This window comes from Periplaneta americana, chromosome 3 (genome assembly GCF_040183065.1).
Source record: "Periplaneta americana isolate PAMFEO1 chromosome 3, P.americana_PAMFEO1_priV1, whole genome shotgun sequence".
NCBI classification, from domain to species: Eukaryota; Metazoa; Arthropoda; class Insecta; order Blattodea; family Blattidae; genus Periplaneta; species Periplaneta americana.
This window is the reverse complement of record NC_091119.1, coordinates 150,069,533-150,092,256: the sequence shown is the minus strand read 5'-3', so window position 1 is coordinate 150,092,256 and position 22,724 is coordinate 150,069,533. Positions and strand designations below refer to the sequence as shown.

General features: G+C 36.5%; 1 protein-coding gene across 5 annotated transcripts in view; it reads left to right on the top strand.

Annotated features, from left to right (window-relative positions):
- The window catches only part of stac (C2 and C2B_Munc13-like domain-containing protein staccato), a 194,607-nt gene that overhangs the window by 54,091 nt on the left and 117,792 nt on the right, over positions 1 to 22,724 (top strand). The window contains exons 1-2 of one of the 5 annotated variants that reach the window (XM_069821785.1): positions 4,026 to 4,225; positions 7,754 to 8,083. The exons of 3 other annotated variants lie outside the window; for them this stretch is intronic. In XM_069821785.1, the coding sequence (XP_069677886.1) occupies positions 7,857 to 8,083 (227 nt within the window). In that variant the 5' untranslated portion in view covers positions 4,026 to 4,225; positions 7,754 to 7,856. Of the gene's footprint in view, positions 1 to 4,025; positions 4,226 to 7,753; positions 8,084 to 22,724 lie in introns of those variants that run through there. One more of the 5 variants, XM_069821786.1, reaches the window with a different exon arrangement.

The window sequence follows — 22,724 nt, the reverse complement described above, 5'->3', positions numbered from 1 at the left end:
AAGTTACTTTATTACAATGATTAATATCTTTTAGTTTCCATACCCATATTGTTTTACTAATGTTTTCGGCATGAATAATAACTTGGCTACTGGAGTTCTTAGACCTATATCTCGGTGATGTTTATAATAATTAACGCCTACAGTCAGGAAGGTCACATTTCTTCCGCTCGCCTTTTCCCGATAAACCCATAATATCTTTGTCACAAGACATGTTCAAAGTGCGAGGTTAAAATTGCATGTTCATATAAATTTCTTCTCCCACTAGAAAAACGAAATGCATGACGGGGCTTCCGCTCAATTTTGAATTTTTTATTTAATGACGCTGTATCAACTGCGTAATTAACTGTTGTCGATGGAAATTGTGATTTTTGTAATATGAGTACTATGATTTGCATGTATTTACCTAATATTATTCGCCATACAGTTGGCGAACATTTTGGAAAAAAAACCTAACTTACTAACAATCAGCCCAAGTGCCCAAGTTGTCCGCGGTGGTCTTAATCCAGTGGTTCCCAACCTGGAGCACGTATACCCCCGGGATATACACCAGGACGTATTCCTTTGCTTTTTAATCACATTATTGAGTAATTTTATTTACAATTGCAATATATTTTAAATAACAGCAGCTATATAAATTATAAATATTTTGCAAATATGACCGGTACAATTTATGAAAATGGGCTGCCGAGTGGCACGCAAGTGAAATAAATATTGGAAACCACTGGTCTAACGTATGTCTACGTAGTATTTGATGCTTTATTTATGAATTTAATTAGTTTATTGGTAGAAAAATAAATAAGGAAAATTGTGGAATATACAAAAATTCTAGCACTCCTCTAAAAAAAAAAGTGTCCGCACGAAGATTTGTGCATCAGTATTTTCGTGTACGCAGAAAAGCTCTTCTCACTGTCCACGTTAGGTGTAGGGAACCACTTTGCCTGCAAACAATTCACACCAAATTCACTGTGGTCCTCTACTAGTGCCCCCAAAACCTCTTCGCGTCAAAATATATCCTGCATTGAGTAACATACTGCAGCAAACATTAAAGAATGTTGTATGTTACGTATAACATTCTTCAATCTTTGATGCAGTCGACTGCAGAAATCGATCTTTTTTCGATATCCACTGAAATAGCAAAAGTGAGTATACGCAATATCCGTAGAGAAAGTGATGACAAACCGACTGAAACAAAAGTCACGAACACGTTTTTTTTAACAATATTGAATAAAATAGGAGCATCTTCTGCGGACCTCTGGAGAAAGAACTAAGGAAGAGGCTAGTGAAGTGCTTCGTATGGTGTATAGCATTGTATGGGGCAGAAACATGGACATTGCGACGAAGTGAAGAGAAGCGAGTAAAATCATTTGAAAAGTGGATATGGAGAAGGATGGAGCGTGTGAAGTGGAATAAGAAACGATGCAGTGTTGGAAAAAGTGAGTGAAGAAAGAATAATGCTGGAACTGATCAGGAAAAGGAAAAGGAATTGGCAGGGTCACTGGCTAAGAAGAAACTGCCTACTGAAGGTTTCACTGCAACGGGAGAACGGGAGAAGAGTTCGGAGCAGAAGAAGATATGAGACAGTGGTCGTCAGCACTCGCTGAAATGGGTAAGCAGAGCATTGAAATATGCACCCTCGTGCAGAAGGGTGAGGTGAAAGCATACTCAGCCAGCAGCCACAGATGCACGGTAGGGCAATTTCTTATCCGCGGGTAAGAGACGCTAGCCCGAGGGTGCACTGTGCTGATGACCGCTGATATAAAATGATAGACGACATTAAGATATATGGATAATATTCGGCAACTAAGAGAAAGGAAGAAAATAGGAAAGACTGGAGAATACTGGGTTGTAGTGAAAGACCTGTTCTTGGGATGAACACTAGGAATGAATAAATACAATTTTGATACATATTTCATATTTTTGGGATAGAGGGAGAAGATTTTGTGGTTATTGACATATTTCGGACATTGATCCCAATTTCGCTTTATTTTGCGAATTTGTTATGCTTAAATACTCGTATGGTGTTTTGTGCATCTAGAAGCGTAAATGTAACAAAGAAAATAATTGTGGAAAATTTCGCGCGTATCGCTATTACCAAAAATACGGTCCCTAGTTATTATAGGCCTACAGTAGTGGCAAAAAACCGGACCGACCCTTGTAGCTGATTTCAGAGCCTTGTTCACTCCAGAGCACGATAGACTGGTAACTAAGACTTTCGTGGTTCGAATCCTGCCTGGGAAGGAAACTTCTTTTTGTTCCTTATTCAAATTTATTCCAAATACTTTTCAATTGCTGGTAAAATTCATGTTCTGGGAATAATAAGTTAATTAAGTAGTAAAATATCGCGGCAATCGAAAAGTATTGGGAATACATTTGAATAAGGGACAAAAAAACTTTCCGTCCTTGGCAGGATTCGAACCACAAAAGTCTTAGTTACCAGTCTATCGTGCTCTTGAGTGAACAAGGCTTTGAAATCAGCTACAAGGGTCGGTCCGGTTTTTTTTGCCACTACTGTATATGTGATTGGAATTAACACGTAACCCTATTGTGGAATACAAAGAATCAATGCACTACCAGAGATACATAATATCGTCGTTGATTTTATTAAATCTCTTGTCTGACAGTACAGAGAATAATTTTCCAAGAGGAAAAAAGTAATTAAATGTCAATAGGCCTACACTGATCCTCGATGATATCATCATTGTCCATCATATTTATTAACGTTTTCTACCGAATTATCTAACATCTTATGTAGGCTTATTGATATTTAATTACTTTTGTGCGAGATCGTGCGTATTTGCTTGGTTTCCGCACAAAACCAATCCACAGAAAGTGTAAAATTCCACATTCAGTATTCCCAACCTAACAAACACAACAATTTCCCTCTTCTTACCGCTTAAGTGACATATTGATTTTACTGCTTTAGGCTTTTAACATACTGTATTACTTTTAGAGACGTTCAATATAGTAATAATTATAAATTGGAAACTTACCACTGCAATTTCACCTAAATTGCACTGTTAATTATTGTTTTTAAATATTTGCAAAAATTAAGTAAACTCTACAACTCCACTAAAGTTACTGCATTCGTGATGCAAGTAACATTAAAGAAGCCATGAAAAAATCAACAAGATTGCAGATGCCGATGTTATTACTGCAATATGTTATATAAATAATATTGTTAAAATATTAAAATGAAAAATAAATCATTGCATAACCTTACCGTTTGTTTTAAGTTCGCATTTATAGACTGGGCGAAAAAAAAAGACAGACGTATATCACGGCCTGCTGGAGTATAGTAAACACAGAAAACATTTTAAAGCAACAATGTTGACGATAGATATTTTTGTTTTGCAAATTTGCCGTCATTGAACAGAAACCAAGATGGAGATTTCATTGCAACTAATTAGAAATTCCTCTTTCAGGTATGTAATAAACGATCTTCGCACAAAATAATGTACGATACACGAGCGGTATGTTTTCTTTCAATTCTCGGAAATTAAAAAAGCTCAACTACGTTTCGCTTTTTCAATCTTTTCCTCGAACATGAAAACTTCAACATACCGCTCTTGTAACGCATATTACTATTTCTTTCCTCCTAAAAAAATTATACTCTGTACTGTCACATACTGTAGGTGTTTCATGAAATCAACGTCGATATGTAGTCGTCATGGGAAGATAAGAAATAGGCATATTAATTGCTGGCGGCTAGATCTTGAATCGTGATTCAGTTGACACTCGTCGTGAAATTAAACGAAGGACTGAAGAACAAAAATTCAAGTCATAGTACCTCAGAAGCGGTCTATTTTATGACGGGTTGAGTGAATCATTACAATAATTGTAACAAGTGCCTTACCCCCCCCCCTCCTGCCCTCTCCGTTCCACCAATCGCAGGGCAGGAATCTGTGACAGCAACAAAACCCCGCAGTGTTGGAATAGTGTGGTTCCCGTCCCTCCTCTCTTCTGCCCCAAGTCGCGTGGATTTTAGACGGTACCGTAACCCCTGCGTGATTACAAATGGTAGATAGCTGCTGCAGGCAGCAGTCAGTTTCCCGGCCTGCGGTCAGTGCCTTCGAGTCGCGACGCCGCCGCTAGTGCCCGAGTTTTACATTTCGAGTTCGTGTTGTGAAGTCTGTTGGACCATGTGATGTAATACAAGTTTACAGCAAAATAGACGACTTGTTTTCAAGTTTTGTTACATCAATTTTTTTCTTCTTAACTTAACACGGTAGGTCCAATTTGACAGCAGCAAGTTGAAAGACGCTTTTATTTGTTTTCTCCGGAAGAAGTTGCATAATTTTTACTTGAAGAGCCTGATTTATCCATACATTATTTTTTGTGAAATGGAAAGACCAAAATACCAACGACAAGATAATTCTCGCTATAAAATTATAACAAAATTGTGAAGTATTTCATTGCAAAAAGACAGGTATTTGAGTTGATGAACTTGATTAAGGATTTAGTGTTCTTCGTTTAAAAGTAGTATTTTTTCTGTACAAGTACAGGTCTTATATCGAGTGATTCTGTGACTTTTTTTTTTAGTTGGTTATTTTACGACGTTTATCAACTACTATGGTTATCTAGCGTTTGACAAGCAAACATTCTCATGGGGGGCAGATAAAAAAGTTATTTTTTCTTCCATCGTGTTAATAATGTCAAAACAAGTGCTTATACAAATTTTGGCCACTCGAGAGCAATTTGGAGGAATGTATAAAAAAATAAGTTTCCCTGGACTATTTACAGAAAAATTGTTGTGGTATTTTTCAATGTATTCCCCACCGGAATTGAGACATTTGTCATACCGTGGGATCAACTTGTGTAGCTCTGTGTCGTAGAGGTTTGCCTCCTGGGATCAGTACCAGTGTGTGAAGCCGCCTGCACACCTCTGTCGATATTTTTTCCAATGAAATTGTGTTTTCTTTCTGTAAGCGGCCCGAGGGAAACTTATTTTTTACGGCCCTCGTAATTGCGTTCGAGTGGCTAAAATTTGTACAAACACTTGTTTTGACATTATTAACACGGTGGAGAAAATATAACTTTTTTTATCTGCTCCCATGAGAATGTTCGTTTGTGAGTGAGATCAAAATGATAATGCTAGCGCGGTTAGTCCAGGGTCCAGCGCCGAAAGTTTCCCAGCATTTAGTCTTAATGGGTTGAGGGAAAATCCCGGAAAAAACCTCGACCAGATAACTTATTCCAACCAAGATTTGAACCACTAGTTTCACGGTCAGACGTGCTAACCGTTACTCCACAGCTGTGGACCTGGGGCTCTGTTACATTTAACTTTATTTATACACCCCTTAACTTGTAGGTCTTATCGCATGTGTGGGATCTTTGGGTATATATTAATAAGTCGTGGACTATCGATTCCCTTTTGGGCTGATTATTGGTTGGATTTTTTCCGAGGTTTTCTTCAATCGTAAGGCAAATGTCAGGCGAATTGTCGGCCTCATCTCGCCAAATACCATCTCGCTATGACCAATTCCATCGACGCTAAGTGACCGAATAGTTGATATAGCGTCGTTAAATAACAACTAAAAATAATTAACCGGAATTACCATTGAATTAAAAATAAGGCAAACTTTGTTGTTTAAGACAAACCTTTTAAGTGGCATCTACCTTAACTGATTTTAAAAATAGAATTTAGTATCATGTTCTAAAAGAATTTATTTTGATTAACTTAAACATTATGTCATTTTTTCTTAAAGATATTGTAAATGCTGTGCAACATGGTCAATAAAATTAATAATTCACAGCTAAATTTAATTTTATAGGGAGTAAATCACATGAGTTATAAACTTATTAGCCGATGTGAGTATTTCAATATAAGTCAAAGTCCTAAGATAAGACAAAAAAACAAAACGAAATTATCTTGATAGCGATACCATTCATTAAACTTTATTTGTGGTGGTTCTGGGAAAGAGGGAAAAGGGAAAAGAAAAGGATTTGAAAAAAGATATTTTGTAAGAAGGTAAATATTTATATTTCCAAATATAGAGTTTGAGTGATAAATCTTTTTTGACCTTTTTACAGAGATTATGTGATATACAGTAGTGGCGAAAAAACCGGACCGACCCTTGTAGGTGATTTCAGAGCCTTGTTCACTCCAGAGCACGACAGACTGGTAACTAAGACTTTCGTGGTTCGAATCCTGCCTGGGAAGGAAACTTTTTTTTGTTCCTTATTTAAATTTATTCCCAATACTTTTCGATTGCAGCGATATTTTACTACTTAATTAACTTATTATTCCCACATGAATTTTATCAGCAATCGAAAAGTATTGAGAATAAATTTTAATAAGGAACAAAAACAAAAGTTTCCTTCCCAGGCAGGATTCAAACCACGAAAGTCTTAGTTACCAGTCTATCGTGCTCTGAAGTGAACAAGGCTCTGAAATTAGCTACAAGGGTCGGTCCGATTTTTTTTTTTGCCACTACTGTACATATCTTGTTTCAACTAAAAAGAATTGGAATTCGAGAGTAAATAAATAGTTAAATGTCTTAAATAAACCAATTTACATTAAATTTTCAAAATACATAACGTATTCGAGAACAAGTGTTGGTTCGACATTGCTTTTCTTGTCCCTCCACCTTTCTTTGTCACTTGAAACGATAGAAAAGTCCCTCCGTAGATGTGCGTTCTATTGTAAGTGCATAGGCCTACTACACATTATTTCGATACGCTTCAAAGAACACAACACACAACATAGTTTGATTTAAGAATTCTACGGTGTTCAGCGTCGTACAAGATTTTTGGGCCTTTCCACCGTATCTTACAAAAGTGTAGAAACATGGAATGTTTCGAATGTTCCTTCCTACTGGCTCCAAAGTCACGAAAGGCAAGAAACGGGAAATCTAACTGTCGAATCTGTTACCCTATAGGTCCAGTTCTAGAGAACAGATCATGGTAACAGATGTAACATATACATTCTCCTTTTCTTGTCATCGATGATGATGGAGTTGTGCTAGCTATTAGGTTGCGTCCATTTTCGGTTTTCCTTTTCAAAATATTTTTAATGTTCCTTCAACAGAGTGAGACAAGTGGCCAATAAGCTTGGAGCTTACATATACACTTCTTCTCAGCCCCAATTTCCCTTACCAGGACGCGTTTTCGCTTACATTTTTAATGTTTCTCATCCCATTTTCCTTATTAATTAATTAATATATTCATGATGGAATCGATAGATAGCTCTGAAAAGTTGAGTAGTACGAGTATTTCTTAATTTGTGACACGGTGCAGAAAACCCCAGAAAAACCAGCACAATTCAAAATATGAATTATTAAATTTCATCGTTGCATATGAGTTGATATCTATATAACTTCTATTGTGCAATTGAAGGGTCAGAACCATAGTGGGCCAAGCGCCATTTACTAAAACCGTAGAAAACAAGGGTTAAAATGAAGTTATTACCATAATCCAGTGGAAACTTATAGCAAGTAATGTAAAGTATGGACATGAAAACTAAATGATATGTCAGTCTTCATTAAACTATGGTATTCACTTAACTTTAACCCTTGCTTTCTCCGTTTTTAATAAATGGCGCTTGGCCCACTATGGCTCTGAACCCTTCAATTGTCAACGCGGGGATAGTTTAGTTTTTAAATCTTATCCAGGGTACGCAAAATGTATTTCCCCATATCTTCGCTGACGAGAGAATAAATAAAAGTCGTTTTGCTCAACTTGCTTACAACGAACTTTATCAGCGTCTTGCGATATGCTCTGGAACCCTTACTCACTGTTTACTCTGATTTATCAGCTGTGGTATTCGAACAATTCCTTGGAACGCAATAATTGGAGTGGAGCTGAGGGAGCAGAATTAATTACGAACAGTATTGACGCGGGTGATTAATTAAGCCGCGATGGGACTTTGGAGCCACGGCAGGAGGTGTTCTCAAGGAGACACCAATATAGAGTTCAGCGACGACCCCAAACAGCCTTTGTGTCAACACAGCACTCCGGAAAAATCTAAAGTTAGGCGACCATGGCTGAGCCCCAAATCGCCGTTCAACGCCATTATCACCCCCTGGATTCGCTGGAGAGGCCGCAGGGTGGGGCCCACGCCCCTGTACCCCGTGTCGGGCAGGCGGTAAGTTCAATTTACTGTAATTAATTTGCATGTGAAATTGTGGTCCATGTCCATCAGGCTGACATAGGGCCTACCATATGAGTGAAAGACCACTTTTTTTCTTGACCGAACATTTTTGTCATCATAATCACTGTCGTCGTCGCCATCATCATCATCTTAATTATTTCCGACTTCGGATTGCCATGTCTGATACTGACAACTAACGTTGTTGAGCACAGTTAATCTGATATAAGGTTACGCAACATAAGTTTTATTGGGAACTATGTAAAGTGCACAAGCAGAAGACACGTGACATTTATATAACACCTTTCTTTTCAGTTTACCAAAGTAAATACTGAGCTATCATAAAGTAACCGCTAACGTGCTGGTCTTCCATCCAGGATTCGATACTCTGTCAGGTCGTGATGGAATTTGTGGTGATAAAGAAGACGTTGGAGAGGTTTTTTCGGCGTACTCCAGTTTCCCTCTATCGTTCCGCCAACAATTTTCACCTCTCCCTCATTTCGATGGTGTTTAGATAAAAGGACTTCACTCTAATTTTTTAAAGGTGACTTTTTTCTGTAATTAATGTAATTACTTAAAAAAATTAATATCCACACCTGTGGAGTAACAGTTAGCGCGTCTGGCCGCGAAACCAGGTGGCCCGGGTTCGATTCCCGGTCGGGAGAAGTTACTTGGTTGAGATTTCTTCCGGGGTTTTCCCTCAACCCAATGTGAGCAAATGCTGGGTAACTTTCGGTGCTGGACCCCGGACTCATTTCACCGGCATTATCTCCTTCATCTCACTCAGATGCTAAATAACCTGAGATGTTGATAAAGCGTCGTAAAATAACCTACTTAAAAATTACAAAACGTGAAGATATGTTTTTTGACAATTATGTTTACATTCATTCATATAAAGTAACTAATAATAATATGCTAAAATTTAATTATAGCTGTTTCTGAAAAAGTTGTCTTTTCTGGGATAAACCCTTTTACCGCACTATCGATTTACTCTATTATCTGCAAAAGTTAAAAATATGCTGGGGTGAAATCTTGAAGGTTGTACGGACTTCTGATGCTGATGTGGGAAGAGCTTGGGGCTCTTCTGAGACTTACCAGGTACTCGTCCGAGGAGGCAGGATGATCCACTTGTCAGCATCGAATTCACAGATGTCACCCAAATCACTTGTCGGATTTTGACAATCATGGCACATACAGATTTTCCGAAAAATAGCGTACATGGACCACATCATGTGAATCCTGTATGAAAATTGAGACATATTATGCTATTGATAAAATTTCGTCCGAAAAATTTTAATTACATAATGTGGCCAACACTGTATTTTGAAATCAGTTTTGTAAATGTTACTATCGTGATCGTAGCTCGAGCTATCCGTACGATGTTTTGAAACTAAATGTTCATTAGTTCAAACAAGATTCTTCGTTGTTATTATTTTGTATTTTAATAACTCTTTTTAATTATATTTCTGTAATGTAGAAAATATTTCTGTGTTACACTGTATGAGGAGTAAACTTTCAAAACCTGACATGTCCATTTTCAGAAAATGCTACAAATATGTAATAATCACAAAAAAACATAAGAATACAACACAAACACAAGAACACAAAATATACATCACACTAACATACGAAAACAAAAACACACACACAAGATTGCAACCTCATTCAAGAAATTAAATTACAACATCGCATACAGAACAAATAATAATCTACAAAAACATCTCAACACACAAACAAACAAATACAACCACACAGGAGTATACAATCTCAAATGTAACAGCTGCAACAACTTCTACATAGGACAGGCAGACAGGCAGATCATTAAAAACACGTTACAAAGAACACATCACAGCTAATTACAAAACACTTCCACATGTGCAGAACACATCACAAATGTTAACCACACCTACAGAGACATCAACACAGACATGGAAATTCTACACAACCAACCAAAAAGCCAGAAACTAAACACACTAGAAGAATACGAAATATACAGACACGCAGAAACACATCCAAATGAAATTCTCAACACACAACTCAATTTCCCAACACACACACTCTTTGACTCCACATTGTAGTACACAAACACACTCTTACAGGAAACAAAACAAAAGGCGCCAAGACCAGCAACAACCAATTCTGAAGATGGCCAATAGCAGGCCGAAACATGTTAACAAGGTAATATAAAATTTAACACGCGAAAGACACATAATATGTTTTCCGAAGTGATATAGTGTTAAAAGTTGTGTAATCAAGATGTATACAAATATGTGTCTCTACAATAAACGAATTTTTTTCTACTGCGAAATTTTATAAGAATCTTTAGCAAAAAAATATTTAATATTTCACCATTGAAAAAATTTTGTTTATTGTACCCTAGAGATGTAATTTTTTGGGATCTGAAGTGTATTCCTGAAAATGGACATGTCAGGGTTTGAAAGTTTGCTCCTCATATTCCTTCATAACTTCGTAATAAATTATTGTTTATTCATTACTTAGCATTTTATTGCTTTTTAATTACAACCATAGATACAGTAACTTAAACATTACACTACAATAAACTACTAAGATATTCTATATTGTACAATGTTGTCCGATTGTGCAATTAAACATTCTTCGGACGAAATTTTGTCACCAACATTTTCGTGTACATATTCATCTAGGATTCTCACGATTTAGCTCGAATGCTTGAAATTTCGAAACATCATAATATGACGCACAATGGGCCAAAGCAGGCCTAAGTGCAAATATCTATCCCGGATTCAACGATCGAAAAGCCAAACCAAAGCCACTGTCGTTACCTCTTAGAAAGTCCTTATTGACGATGCATTACCTTTTGAAGCACCACATTCGTCTGACAACCTACAAGTACTGTTTTGTATATATAATTTTTTGAAAACTTTGCTTATATTCTCAATATTCCATACCTTAGGTCTTCTAGGACGTTGTGTCGGCATGGGTAGCGTAGTCGGTATGGCGCTGGCCGTCTGTGCTCGAGGTTGCGGGTTCGATCCCTTCCAGGTCGATGGCATTTAAGTGTGCTTAAATGCGACAGGCTCATGTTAGTAGATTTACTGGCATGTAAGAGAACTCCTGCGGAACAAAATTCCGGCACACCGGCGACGCTGATATAAACCTTGGCAGTTGCGAGAGTCGTTAAATAAATCATAATTTTAAAAAAATTCTAGGGCGTTGTGAATTTTTAATGTCTCCTCTATTATTGAAACGCTTGAACCGTCGGTGTGCTACACGGTCACTAACGACACCTTTACACTCGACGTCATATATTCTTCGAGCCATGGCAACAGCTTTATAATCTTGTTTTCAAGGAAGGACTCTATCTTCAAACTTTATAACCTGAATTCTATATTCTTTGTATTTACAATTGACGTTTATCACATGCTTGCAATACACAATAATAACCATAGCATCCTATAAATGCATTTTCCAACTAAAGGAAATCATCAAAATCGTGCAAAAGACAAAACTTAAAAAACGACATTACTTATCTTATGAGATGACCTAATAAAATTATTATAATCATTGTCACAGTCACCACTTCATTATTATTATTATTATTATTATTATTATTATTATTATTATTATTATTGTTATTATTATTATTATTATTATTATTATTATTATTATTATTACTACTAGATCTACCACTACCATTGGTAACATCACTACCATAATAATCATAATCACCATCACAATCACATTATAAAATTACAGAGTGATCTGTTTGGGTATGGATAAAATAAAAACACTGTAAAACATTTACTACTGAACTTTATTTATTGAAACTTTGTGCATACAACACTGAAAGATGGAAGATTCTCAGAACTCAATATGACCCCCATTGCGCACCCTGCACAACTCATAACGGTGATGCAATTCAGCCCATGTCCGTTGTAACATAAGAGGGGTGATTTGTTGAAAATCTTGAGTAATTTTTACTCTCAGATCATCAATGTTCCTGAGTTTCTGTGAATAGACAATGTCTTTAACAAAACCCCACACGAAGAAATCAGGAGGGGTTAGCTGGGAAGTTTGGGGGCTAAGCCAAGAGATAGCTGCTTCTTGTACTGGGTTTCGCCTGCGACCTCCTGCATGTTTTTGTAACACAACCTGTTTCTACAAATGTTCGATACCACAACATTATGGAATCGTATTTAGGTAGGCCTACTTTACGCACAACATACTCAGGTCGAAATTCCCTTTGAACTCTTTTAACACTCTCAAATTTAGCATACCAAAGAACACGTCATTGTCTCCGCTATTGATTTGTAATAGCCATTTTAATCATCTACGATTTTCATTTGTCTTATCAGATTTTGCATTGTTGATTGTCATATATGGAAACTCCCATCTTTTAATCATAATATAACCAGCAAGAAATTCTTCCTACTATCATAATAGCTTTATAATAAATTAATATTATCCATACCCAAACGGATAAGACTGTATAAGCTTCAGTAAAAGAGAAAATCACAACGCAATGCAAATAATTTGGAAAAATATATCAGACTTCCTGACGTTATGTTCTCTAGTTGACGTGTTTATTCTTAACGTCGTCCGGTTTCCAGGTTCCCAGGTCTGGGAAGTGTTAAATCTATATCTGAACATGAAACAAAAGAATATGGAAATTTGCATAATCGTCATATCCGGTCATTGAGACTGTCTGCACAGAATTGGATTCGTGACCAGCTCGCAGGCGTGCGATGGTGTTGTCTTAATCAAATGCTGGTCCCCACCTAATAAAAGGTCATTACACTGTCCTTTATACCCACAGACAGCTCGTTGAAGCCAAACAAGTAGGAAATCCGACATTAAGCTTGTCACAACCAAGCAATTATCTAATGAACCCTATCTCTTTGCTGACTATAAATAATGTAATAATGTTACTCAAGTATGGGATTATTAGAAAGTCAAGAATATTGATTTTAACGAGGCAGAAAGCAATGGTGAATTGTCTCAGTGAACTAGATTAGTTGCTTAAGAGTGGGGATCCCGAATTTATTCCTAGTTGAAACGCTAATACGTACAGTTATAAACAAGAATCAGTGTTCTAGCGCCTCCCTCAGGGAACAGTTCTCAAACATCTAATAAATACTTAAATTTAAATTCACATAGAAATAATTTACTTACTTACTTACAAATGACTTTTAAAGAACTCGCAGGTTCATTTCCGCCCTCACATAAGCCCGCTACGGTCCCTATCCTGTGCAAGATTAATCCAGTCTCTACCATCATATCCCACCTCCCTCAAATCCATTTTAATATTATCCTCCCATCTATGTCTCGGCTTCCCCAAAGGTTTTTTCTTCCCTCCGGCTTCCCAACTAACAATCTATATGCATTTCTGGATTCGCCCATACGTGCTACATGCCCTGCCTATCTTAAACGTCTGGATTTAATGTTCCTAATTATGTCAGGTAAAGAATACAATACGTGCAGTTCTGCGTTGTGTAACATTCTCCGTTCTCCTGTAACTTCATCCTTAGCCCCAACTATTTTCCTAAGAACCTTATTCTCATACACCCTTAATCTCTCTTCCTCTTTCAAAGTGAGAGTCCAAGTTTCGCAACCATACAGAATAACTTCTAATATAACTGTTTTATAAATCCTAACTTTCATATTTTTTGACAGCGGACTGGATGAAAAAAGCTTCTCAACCGAATAATAACAGGCATTTCCCATATTTATTCTACGTTTTATTTCCTCCCGAGTGTCATATATATTTGAATTTTTCCACCTCTTCGATGGATAAATCTCCAATTTTTATATTTCCATTCCGTACAATATTCTGGTCACGAGACATAATCATGTACTTAGTCTTTTCGGGATTTACTTCCAAATCTATCGCTTTACTTGCTTCAAGTAAAATTTCCGTGTTTTCCCTAATCGTTTGTGGATTTTCTGCTAACATAATATAAAATAATATTTTAAAATTTAAATTCACATAGCAATAATATTTTTAAATTTGCATTCACATATAAATAATAACATTTTAAAATTTATATCCACATAGTAATAATAGGCTAACATTTTTAAGTTTACAATTTCACTTACACAAATACAGAAATACACATTAAGCAAATATACATATTCTTTAAAAATAATATTCCTAACGATATTTTTTTATTTAGTGGCACTGACATTTTGTAAACTTAAATATTTTCAATAATTTTGTTATATTAGTCTTGGACCAAAGCAGGTAGGTCTACCGTGATTAAGAATCGTGATCGTAAAACACTTTGGCTCTTCCGGCAGTATTAAGTCGAATCTTTTAGTTCTATATTTATAATGACACAATTTGAATTTATTACGATTCTTGTGTGAATTATTATAATAAATTTGTCCAATTTTAAAAACACTGGAGTCAGTAAACAAAAGTTCCGATAGGTAATCAAGAGGTTTATTAAGGCATATTTTAATTATTCTATTCCAAATAAATACAAGTGGAGTGAGAGTAGAATTACAAGCACTTTCCCATTCTAATGTTTCGTACTGGAGGATAGATTGAAATAAAACTAAATAAATTATCCGTAAAATATAAACTCGTAAATATGACCGAAAAATAACAGAAAAAATATTTTATGTAATCTATTGCACAAGTGCATAATATGTCTGTTCCATCATAAATGTCAATCGATTGTAATAATGAGGACTCAATTAAAATAGAACATTTACAGTTCTGAAAATAAGAGTCAGAATTATGCATTTTAACATTGAGGAAAGATTGAGGAGATTTAAGACCAATGGACGTAAGTGAAAAGAGAACAGTTATTTTTGGATGTTGAGGAAAGAGCATTTGAATCAAACCACACTTTAATTGCATGTACAGTAAAAATATTCAAATCAATTTATTAGACCATTAGACATACAGTAATAGGCTTCGTCACAGATACATTGAAAAATATATAATACATTTGAAAAAAATACTAATGTAATTGAGGCGTGTAGTTGCAAAATCAGATACATCACTTTTTTTTTTTCTTTTTCGAAAATGAGTTAATGTTATATTTCACATCTTCATATGATTCTACAACTGCTATAGCACTGTTATGCTCCAAAGCCAGATACATCACATGGATTTGTATGATGAAAAAATAGTATTGGTTGCAAATCCTTGGTTCCTTGCAAACGTTTTTCCTTCATACTGAAAAATTATGTTTTAGTTATGTATCTGATTTTGCAACTAAACGCCTCAATTGAAACAGCAAAATTTAAATAGCACACTGAAAACATGAAATAATTTGTAACTTTTAAATTAATGAAAACACTTCACCATTAATATAGTAATTGTAACTAGTTGCATTTAAATGTATTTATTAAAAACAACTTCCTACAAATTTGTGTTCTAAACTCACTAACAGATTAAAAAGTACTATTTAATAACCAATTGTAAAATGAAGTTTTGAAGCTATTGATTGGTAATTTATAATGTTGACTGGGGACTATTCACTAGGCCTATTTCTAATTTCATGATCAAGTATATCGACCATTAATAAGTAATTGTCGATATTTTGTCGAGTGTAAAGTACTAGATCATTATATATATATATATATATATATATATATATATATATATATATATATATGTACACACACGAATTTATGACTGTTAATATCAGTGATTGTCTGAAAAGTGGTCGACATTGTTCCAGATACTTTAATTTAGATAAAATTTTAATGGCTTTCTTTTGCAAAATCAAGACACTTCAGTTTGGTTCCATTTCCTCAGAAAATTAGGGCAATTCGGATTATCGATTGAAAGAAAGAAAAGTAAGCACATCTTAAATAATTTTGAGAAAAGCAAGTCGCCAATTTCTTTAACAAATATAAAAAAAATGTACCTTTCCAAGATTTTTCGTCAAAAAGACCACTATACCAATGATTCAATAAATCAGTCAATGAACCAAACATAAATTAAACTATATGTAAATCCTCATCCCTTTGAGAGTGAAATGACATTTTTATTTTTATGTGGATCTTACTGTTCTTGACTTCTGCAGTGCCTGTGACGTAATTGATAAATCAGTTGGAAATCATTGGCACGTAGTCACTCGACTACAGCTTCTGTCACGTTAGCAACATTAGATTTTGTTTCCCTAAGCACGTGGATTTAATGACAGCGAGTGCACTGCTCTTCAAATTAACATGGAGGCAAGAGATAGTACTCTGCCTGCCATTAAAATCACTCACTTTGGCTCCACCCCTCTTTAATTGGCTGTATTGCTGCCAATTTTAACGTTAAGAACCCGCTTTGTTATACTAGCTCCGCCTTGCTGTCGTTTATTTTACAACTCGGGCACTATGCTGCTAATGAATTCTTTACGAAAATGCATTGATTACCCCGAGACATGTGGGTCTCTTCCGCCTCATTTGGAAGTGTGATTAGTTTGTACAAGGTGGCGAAACGCAGTGGCTTCACCCACATACGTATCCACCTGAGCGCGAGCCGCTTTGTTTTGGAAAGGAGTCGTTGACTCGCCGGCCCTGCTCACTTCCGGTGATTACCTTGCACTTGTCGGCCACTTTTCAGTGTGTCAGCCAGGTTCCTTATCTACACTTGCTGTCTTGCGCTTCCTGGCTTTTAAATCCTGCAATACTAGTAGAAACTTACACAGAGAATGAATATCAGACTTACCATCGGCGAGTTATGACCGCGTGCTTATGATGCTTATGAGTTAGTTTCTGTCAGGTTTCAAAGTAGAGGTGAAGGTGTGTTTCTGCATATGTGGGGCGTTCATCATCAAAATTAAGCCTGGTTCCTGTTCCTTGTTATTTTGCAGTCGCTCTGTTTAACGGGTCATGATTTTGTAACGGTCTTTGTCCAGATAAGAGAATGTTTCATTCCCATCTCCGTTCTTGAAGCTAAATGTTTTCGTGCAGGTTTCCACACTCCACAGTAAGTTCTACGCTGATAATAGTAGCAGGCAATTATTAAATTTACTACATAGACTATAAGCAATAGGCTAGATCTGTACAAAACATTATTTACTGATCGGAAATAATACTTACAAATGGCTTTTAGAGAACCCGGAGCTTCATTGGCGCCCTCACATAACCCGGCCATGGGTCCCCATCCTGAGCAAGATTAATCCAGTCTCTACCATCATATCCCACCCACCTTAAATCCATTTTAATATTATCCTCCCATCTATGTCTCGGCCTCCCCAGGTCTCCCAGCTAACGCTCTATATATGCATTTCTGGATTAACAGACACGTGCTACATGACCTCTTCATCTCAAACGTCTGGATTTAATGTTCCCAATTATATCAGGTGAAGAATACAATGCGTGCAGGTCTGCAATGTGTAACTTTCTCCATTCTCCTGTAACTTCAACCCTCTTAGCCCTGAATATTTTCCTAAGAACCTTATTCTCGAATACCATTAACCTCTGTTCCTGTCAAGTGAGAGTCCAAGTTCCACAACCATACAGAACAACCGGTAATATAACTGTTTTTTTGAAAGCAGCCTAGACAAAGGCTTCTCAGCCGAATAATAACGGGCATTTCCCATATTTATTCTGCGTTTAATTTCCTTTCGAATGTCATTTACATTTTTTACTGTTACTCCAAGATATTTTTTTTTATTTTTCCATCTCTTCAAAGGATAAATTTTCAAATGTTATATTTCCATTTCGTACTACGTTCTGGTCATGAGACATAATCATATACTTTACCTTTTCTGGATTTACTTCCAAATCTATCTCTTTACTTGCTTCAAGTAAAATTCCCGTGTTTTCTTTAATAGTTTGTTGATTTTCTCCTAATATATTCACGTCATCTGCATAAACAAGCAGGTGATGCAGCCCGTTCAATTTCAAAGCCTTTCTGTTTTCGTGGACTTTCTTAATGGCATAGTCTAGAGCGAAATTAAAAAGAAGGCCCAAAGGTGATTGTGCATTTCCTTGTTTTATCGCGCAGTGAATTGGAAAAGCGTCAGACAGAAACTGCCTTATACGGACTCTGCTGTACGTTTCACTGAGGCACATTTTAATTAATGGAACTAACCTCTTGGGAATACCAAATTCAGTAAGAATATATTATATAAAACTTCTCTCTTAACCGAGCCATATGTATTTTTGAAATCTATAAATATCTGATGTAATGTGCCTTTATACTTAAATTTTTTCTCCAACATCTGTCAAATACAGGAAATCTGGTCATTAGTCGATGTATTGCACCTAAAACCACATTGATGATCACCAATAATTTCATCTAAATATGGAGTCAATCTTCTCAATAGAATCTCGGACAAAATGTTGTACGACGTCAAGAAAAGTGATATGCCTCGAAAGTTACTGTAGTTAATCTTTTCCCCCTTCTTAAAGATACAATTGTACAAAATTGTGGACTCAATCGGAAATTGGAATGATATATAGGCCTATTAGTACTGACACTGGAACAGAAATCTTCTAGAATTCCTTTTGAGTGATTTATTTATTTATTTATTTATTTATTTATTTATTTATTTATTTATTTATTTATTTATTTATTTATTTATTTATTTATTTATTTATTTATTTATTTATTTATTTATTTATTTATTTATTTATTTATTTATTTATTTATTTATTTATTTATTTATTCATTTTTTCATTTTACGAGGGCTGGATTCGGAATGGATTCTTGTACTTATCCCACTTAAGTCCATTGTATGTCGTATATGCTGTGATTGTCTAAGTCCGACTGATGGCCCGAGTGACATTATGTATCTGACGCTGATAAGCGGGTCATTACTTTTGAACCTGTAAACGTATACTGTCCTCAGACATCACCCCAGCCTATTTTTATACTATTACGGATTATTATAGATGAAATGAGGGGGAAATGGAGAGTGTTGATGGAATGGAAGAGGAAAACTGGATACCCCGAGGAAAATCCTCTGCAACGTCTGTTTTATTCACCACAAATTAAGAGTTTCAGACCTGATGGGGGATCGAACCCAGACTGCCTGGATGGAAGACCAGCGATCTAGCGTTATAACCACAGACGCGGCTCGAGATCCGTTTTAATAAGTTCTGTAATCAGTTTAAACCCTCTCCATTTGACATGTTCATGTTATGTACCACGGTCAGCAATATTAGTTCTCCCTCTGATAAACATTTTATATACAGAGTGTTTAAAAAATAAGGACATAATTTTTTAGGGATGATAGGTTGAGTCTAGACAATCTCTTTAAGGATAGGAACATAGTGTCCCCTCATTTTGGCGGTTCGTGATGTCAAAGTCGTCATTGCGCAACCTGAAGGATACGCAGCCAGTGATGCCGTGGTATGTACAGTTGTAAAGCTGCGGTAGGCTACCACAGAAGTGTAGAATATGGTAGTTTTCCGCCCTGTTAAGGAAAAATCGCTGTACACAGACTACGCGCCTGAACCTACCTTTTCTGTACCTGTGATGCTGGAAATAGTTACGATACAAGTGTTGAAAATGTCATTTCATTTTGCGAGTAGAGATGTTTGCGAAATGCTGTCGCAGGCCGAGTGTAGCAAACCTGTGAACAAAATAAAACCATTTTTAACATGTGTGTCATACGCTATTTTTAAACAGGCGTCCATATTTACAGTATACATGAGATATATTAATAGTTAATTTCCAAATCGTCGTTGTTCCTGCAATAACTCCTATGTGCAAAATATAAAATCTTTCAGTAGGAAGGAAAACACATTTATTCATCCTATGGCATCCGTACATAGGAGACTGTGAATTCTTAAATTTTCGAAACAAAGAAATATAATTACATATAGATTTTATTATTTGCTGTGTCACTATTTAAGTTATTTAATAGAGCAAAAATCTGAAAATCGATAAATATGTCACATAGGAGTTATTGCAGGAACAACGACGATATATTATTTGAAATTGTAAGATGGGCACTACCTGGTGGAAAATTCATGAACTGCCGTTACAATAGTGATAGACATGGCAGATGTGGCATTGAATGGCATCTAGCGGTAAATTTATTAAACATTATGGCTGGGTTTCAGTACAAGTTTGAAAATTAACAATTCTGAAGGTGAACCGGAAGAATTAAAAGAAGCTACTGGAGAGTAACATTAGAATTATTACTAGAAAAATCAAGGAATCAATATTATGATATATCATACAGCAGGTTTATGGAATGGTGCAAGATAAAGAATGTTCAAGTAAATACAGCGAATAGATTCTTCTTTCCACTCCTTCAGACGATGTTTCAAACCCTAATATATGTTCCGTAATTTTGGCAAGTGTGTTACTAGTAGTAAAAAGTTATGGCTGTCAATAAAATAGTTACTGAAGCAATTTACTTAATTTGTGTACATTTCTTAACCAAAATTGTCATTTTTAAAAGTAGACATGGCTATGAAATGCTTTATTGATCGACTGTGATTGCTGCCATGCGACATCTAATGGGAAACAATAAATTGACATTTGCCGTAAACAGTTGAAAGTCAATGTTAAGAATGCTTTTCGCCCTAATTTTAAAGTACTTTTTGCATTCTGTCTTATAATAGTGATTTTTTAACACCTTGCCTAGCGTTAAAAGATCCACGTTTAGGGAGTGGCGCAGTTGGTATAGCGCTGGCCCTCTGTGCCCGAGGTTGACGATCAATTTCAATCGGCGCTATGCCTTGTGCATTCAAAAACTTTATCACTGACCGCACTTCACGCGGCGGGAGCTGGAATAGGAACATTCATCTTCAACCAATGCAACGAAGCTACTGAGAGCACTCGGGAAGTTCCGCTAGCGCATGCGCCATGCCAAGACATTACTCTATCACGTACACGCAGTCGCTTCGCGCAACATATTTTTATTTTATTTTATTTTAAATCCACCACCAACAGAAGCAGACTTCCAATTACAGGTGGTTTACACAGATATATACACAAAATATGTAAGAGAAACAAAAACAACACAAACGAAAGAAAGAAAATACATAATGATAATAGATGCTAGTATATAATATTACAGTTAATACAGGGTGTTCAGACGCTAAATAACCTAGATGTTGATACATCGTCGTAAAATAACCCAATAAAATAACAAAAAATACAGGGTGTTTCAAAAATACGGGGCATAATTTCAAGTATGTATTTCCCACATGTAGACAATCAAAATAGTTCATTACAACATATGTCCGGAAATGCTTTATTTCCGAGTTATGGCCTTCACAACATTTAAATTCACCGGAACGTTTTTCTTTCCGCAGGTCGTTGCCGTCAAAGGAGACATTAAGAGGGCACTCTGACAGTTCATTCCGAGGCGAAAGTTACATTCAGTGTTGTGTAGGCGTTAGACTGTGCGACATGTGCGAGTATTCAAATCAAGAGCTGGCAGAGATACACTTCATGTACGGTAAGGCGGACGGTAATGCTGCGCTGGCTCGTCTTTTGTACCAGGAGAGGTACCCACAGCGACAATGTCCAGACCGGAAAACATTTATACGTCTCCATTACCGTCTGTGCGAGTATGGAAAATTTAACTCTCCTGGTTTGGGAAGGGGACGACCAAGATCTACAACTCCAGAAGTACAGGAGGAGATTCTGGAGGCTGTGAACATGACTCCTTCTATCAGGACACGAAGGGTAGAGTTGCAAGTCAATGTTCGTCATACGACTGTCTGGAGACTGTTGAAAGAGTATCAATTGTATCCTTATCATTTGCAACAAGTACAGGCCCTGTCACCAGCAGATTACCCTGCACGAGTTAGGTTCTGTCAGTGGTTCTTGCAGCAGAGTGGTGTAAATCCGAACTTTCCTGCCTTAGTATTATTTACAGATGAAGCACAGTTCACACGAGATGGCATAACAAATTTCCACAATCAGCATGTATGAGCGTATGAAAACCCACGTGCAACTGTTCCATCTCATCACCAGGTGCGGTTCTCCCTCAACATGTGGGCCGGTATCATTGGTGATCGATTACTTGGACCCCATGTACTTGTAAACAGACTTACGGGGCAGGCGTACACAAACTTCCTGGAAAACACCATACCTCACGTTTTAGAAGACACTCCACTGATCAATCGTCAACACATTCACTTCTTGCATGATGGCGCTCCTGCACACTTCAGTCGTACGGCTCGCCGGTACTTGGATGGAAGGTTCCCTGATCGATGGATAGGTAGAGGTGGCCCAATTGCTTGGCCTCCACGCTCACCTGATCTGAACCCTCTCGATTTCTACTTGTGGGGCCATTTAAAATCTTTGGTTTATTCGTCTCCGGTGCCTGATTTGGAATCCCTTCGGAATCGAATTGTGGCATGTTCTGAGGACATACGCAATACTCCTGGAGTTTGGGATCGTGTTCGCAGGTCAGTGAGACATCGATGTGAGGTCTATATTCAAGCAGGAGGTGGACATTTTGAACATCTTCTGTAATGACAACGACCTGCGGAAAGAAAAACGTTCCGGTGAATTTTAATGTTGTGAAGGCCATAACTCGGAAATGAAGCATTTCCGGACACATGTTGTAATGAACTATTTTGATTGTCTACATGTGGGAAATACATACCTGAAATTATGCCCCGTATTTTTAAACACCCTGTATAGTGCCAAATATCAATATAATGATGCAAAATTATTTAAAAACTAGAGTAAAAACATTATAATACACTCCTTTATAATTTAAATATCTAA